This window comes from Cibotium barometz, chromosome 39 (genome assembly GCF_041138505.1).
Source record: "Cibotium barometz isolate CiBa-2024 chromosome 39, ASM4113850v1, whole genome shotgun sequence".
Taxonomy (NCBI): Eukaryota; Viridiplantae; Streptophyta; class Polypodiopsida; order Cyatheales; family Cibotiaceae; genus Cibotium; species Cibotium barometz.
Window position 1 is genome coordinate 27,154,168 of NC_141084.1, and position 4,007 is coordinate 27,158,174.

Sequence of the window (4,007 nt, forward strand, 5' to 3'; positions counted from 1 at the left end):
TTATTATTATTATATTAAATGTGAAATAGGAGTATTCATAGCTCTCACAAATAGAGTCATTCACCTCCTACAATAAATAAGTGGATTTGTGACTAGATTATAGGGAATGCCACATTGGTAAGCTGGAGTATAGGGAATATCACATGGGTAAAATAGATTATAGGGAATGCCACATTGGCAAACTACCACCTAGCTCTCTTAGGTGTCACAACTAAAAGCCCTTGGCTTAGACCTAAGGCTAAGACTTCAATGTAATATCCCCTAGACATACAGTAATGTCCCAAATATCACTCAAATTATTACACACATCTAACACATGGGTGTGAGATCACCTAGGAATTCAACATATGCGAATCAAATTGTTTTTGTACTCCTTTATGTAAGTTTTTGTATTATGGTGTACTAGGTCTTGGATTTGGATTTTTCTAAGAGAACAACTCTTTTAATAATGAGTCTTTTTTTCATTATGGTGTACTAGGTGTTGGATTTGGCTTTTTCTAAGAGAAAGACTAAGATTATGGTGTACAAACTACTCTCTTTTCATTAAATATGGGGACATTAAAGGGATTTTTTGCTAATCTACCTCAAAAGAATTTATATAATATAGGTATCTTGCTCAATTTCCATAAAATAAAACATTTTAATCTATCAATTTCTTATTCACTTCCTTTATTCAAGTTGTATAATATATCCTTAAAGAGATTCACTCTAAAAAACTATACTCTCGGGTCACTAGGCTTTCACATGCTTGCCCACAAAACAAACCTTTTACTTACATACTTAAAGATTTTCTCAAAATCTTTTTTTAAACTTTTCATATTTGTACCTTTTTGTGATTTTAATGGCCTTTCTCGAGGTCAAATGCTCAATTGTGTTCTTATAGATATTTTATTGGGCATTGGGATCTCTTTGTCTCTTCATAAGTTTATAAGTCATGTTTAGTTTGTTCATGTTGCTTGTGCTTGATCTTGGATAGCAGTTTAAATAATTTAACAACCTTTTTTAAAGATTTTAACATATATTGGCATCATTTTTCTTGTTCAACAATCTTGTGTGTTGTTGGTGTAGGTTTCAAACCTTTGAAGAGATATAGGAAATGAAAAGAGTGAACATAGTGGCACAAAGTTTATAGAATAATTCTTTGAGAAAGAGACAAAGTCTTACAAACTTAAAGTGTGATGCAGTTATTTTTTCCCTCATAAAGTCCACCTTAAACTTGTTCTAGCATCATTGTTTGGGACTGCTTTATTTGTTGTCAAGATGGGTCAAGACTAAGACCACTGACATGTACACAAAAACCAACATTTCACTAACATAAGGAAAATGCCTTGGAAACTGGGTATGTATATCATTTAAAGGAGACATTTTGTGTGACAGTAGTTGGTGTTCCAGATTGAAGTTCAGTAGTAGAATTTCTTGCCTCGTTAAGAAAAAAAACGTTACACTCATGGGTCGACTGATGCTTTAAAAAAGCAGTAGAATTTGTTGCCTCCTTAAGAAAAAACACATTACACTCATCCCATTCCTTTTTTTGATGTTGATTTGAATGTGGTAGCCTTAGAAGTTGTTCCATTTCATGATATCAAGTGGTGTTCATTGTTTTGTGTGTTGGTTGATGCAAGTGCTTGTGGTTTCTTTGTTGCATGGAGTGGGGTGTGTCTGTGTGTGTGTGTGTGTGTGTGTGTGTGTGTGTGTGTGAATTTAACTTAGAGAGGTTTAACCTTATGAAGTCCAGCAATAGAATTTGTTGCCTCGTTGAGAAAAAACACGTTACACTCATGGGTGGACCACTGTTCTAAAAAAGTAGTAGAATTTGTTGCCTTCTTGAGAAAAAACACATTACACTCATGCCATTTCTTTTTTTAATGTTGATTTGAATGTGGTAGCCCTTTTTTTTTAACAATGCGAGTGCTTGTGGTTTCTTTGTTGCATAGAGTAGGGTGTGTGTGTGTGTGTGTGTGAATTTAACTTAAAGAGGTTTAACCTTATGAAGGCTAGGGGCAATCATGCTTGAGAAAGTGTAATTCCTGTAAGTGTCATCATTGAGTTATTACATGTCAACACCAATCTTGAACTTTCAAACTCTTCAAATTGTATAGCACATGGAATCCGACCCCCTCCCCATATCCTCATGAAAGGGAAATGCATTAGGTTGGCCTTTGCCTTGGAAAGGGGCTCACAAACTATTGTCTTTTCATGACTCTAGCTTTCCTTTCCTTGTTCCGCTACTTTTTCTAGGCTAAAAAAGGGCGAGAAATATCACCCATGGATGATGGCACGAAGAAAAAGCGTGGGATTTGTAGACAATATATGTTACCAATCACATTTTTTCAATTCTTAAAATTAGAGAATTTAAGGTGAGATGTTAGCTGAAAAGACTTACCATTTTTTTAAAAAGAGAATTTAAGGCATTTAACAAGTCTTTACAATTTTGACAAAGTAGTAAGAGTCGTGCTGATGTGGCAGTGGGCGTATCCGGGATGGCCGCGTGTATTGACGGGACTGGTAAACGAAGGGCGGGTCAACGAGACACGCGGCAAAAGCAACCGGGGTTAAGTCTGCTCCTTCATATAAGATCGTCTTCTGGCTTTGTTCTTTTGCGCTTGGGGTTCCTCCCATTCTTATGTTTTGGTGCAGTAAAACATAGCCTGCTCCATGGAGCCTTCTGCTTCTGCTGCGTCTCGTGTATATGTCCCTATTATTAACCACCCCGATTGCCCTGTCCCAACCTACGCCGTATTGCAGTTTTTGGGCTTCTCTCCCCACCCTTGCCCGCTAAACCCTAATCCCTCCCCCACCATGAACCCGCCCCCTCCACAGCAACTCACATGCCCACCCCCCTTCGCAGGAAACCCTTTCCCTTGCCCCAGCCCTAAGATCATCTCTTCTTCTGACAGTAGCAGCGATCGCGATAAGAAAGATAAGAGATTCACTTCCATCAAGCCTTCCCCCATGAAGAAGTCTGGTGCCCCTGCCGCAGCCAGCCCCATCCCCAGAAGGGGCAGCAAGAGCTCAGTCGCAACTTCTATTTCTGTCTCTCATACTGAAAAAGACACCATCATCCACACCCACAGCTCCAATTTCCGTGAGGTCGTACACCAGCACACCGGCGCAGCCAGCGGTAACACGGATATGATGCCTGTTACCATGTCTGCGCGGGCTATCAATCGAAATGGTGGAGATAATGAGGGCATTGTGAAGCAAGGCTCTCCTATGGCAGCAACCATCATAACTCCAAAGCTTGCAGACTGGGGGAGAACCCGGAGGCCGGCCACCACCACAAAGCTTCTAGAGAGAAGGAAATCCACTAAGGTTCTTGAAAGGCTGTCTACCAGCTGCAGCGATCTGCCCCCTCTGGTGCCCAGCCCCGTGACGCCACTCGCCTCTGATTTTGAGAAGATATGTCTTCCTGTAACCCCCACCACAAGCCAAGGCAGCTCCATAACCGCTGCCACCCCCATTGCGGCCGCCTCCATCTTATCTTCAAATGAGGCCAAAGCTGTAGAAGTTGGATCAGAGGAGGGCAAAGTTATGGATAAGGGCTCAAGCTTATCTTCTGCTATGGACATGGGTTGTGACTCACCTCATGCCATGGAAATGGGTTCTTGCTCAACGCATGCTATGGGAATGTGTTCTGACTCTACTCATGCTGAGGAGCTAGCCATTGCAAGGAAGGGCTTCTTCTTGCACTCTGAATGGCCGAGGCATGGAGATCCAACCCTTCTTCATCTCTTTCCAGAGTCTCCAAGCGATTAATAATTGGTTGGATCACCTGGCCTTCTGTTGATAATCAAAGTATAGCAAGCCAAAGGAAATGAGAGTTGAGGGAACCAAATGCTCCAATACCGTATAATACATGTATCAGTTAACAAATTGCCAAGGGGAACTATATATGGCTACATTTTATGTTGCTATATTTTAGCCTATCGTATTCATAGTAGATCTCTTTTAATATATATTTAGGAGGAGGTTTTGTCTATGGAAGCATTGGTTCCTGCTTCTCATTC

General features: G+C 40.6%; 1 protein-coding gene across 1 annotated transcript; it reads left to right on the top strand.

The window, feature by feature from the left end:
• The first annotated feature begins 2,605 nt into the window (after window positions 1–2,605).
• On the top strand, window positions 2,606–3,924 carry LOC147615941 (uncharacterized). Its single transcript, XM_086778015.1, has one exon. It carries the CDS (start codon window positions 2,656–2,658, stop codon window positions 3,754–3,756), a length of 1,101 nt encoding a protein of 366 aa, XP_086634141.1. The 5' UTR covers window positions 2,606–2,655; the 3' UTR covers window positions 3,757–3,924.
• Window positions 3,925–4,007: the final 83 nt, after the last annotated feature.

Bases quoted from the DNA above. Each gene is read 5' to 3' on its own strand.
- LOC147615941 (XM_086778015.1), top strand. From the start codon at position 2,656: ATGGAGCCTTCTGCTTCTGCTGCGTCTCGTGTATATGTCCCTATTATT.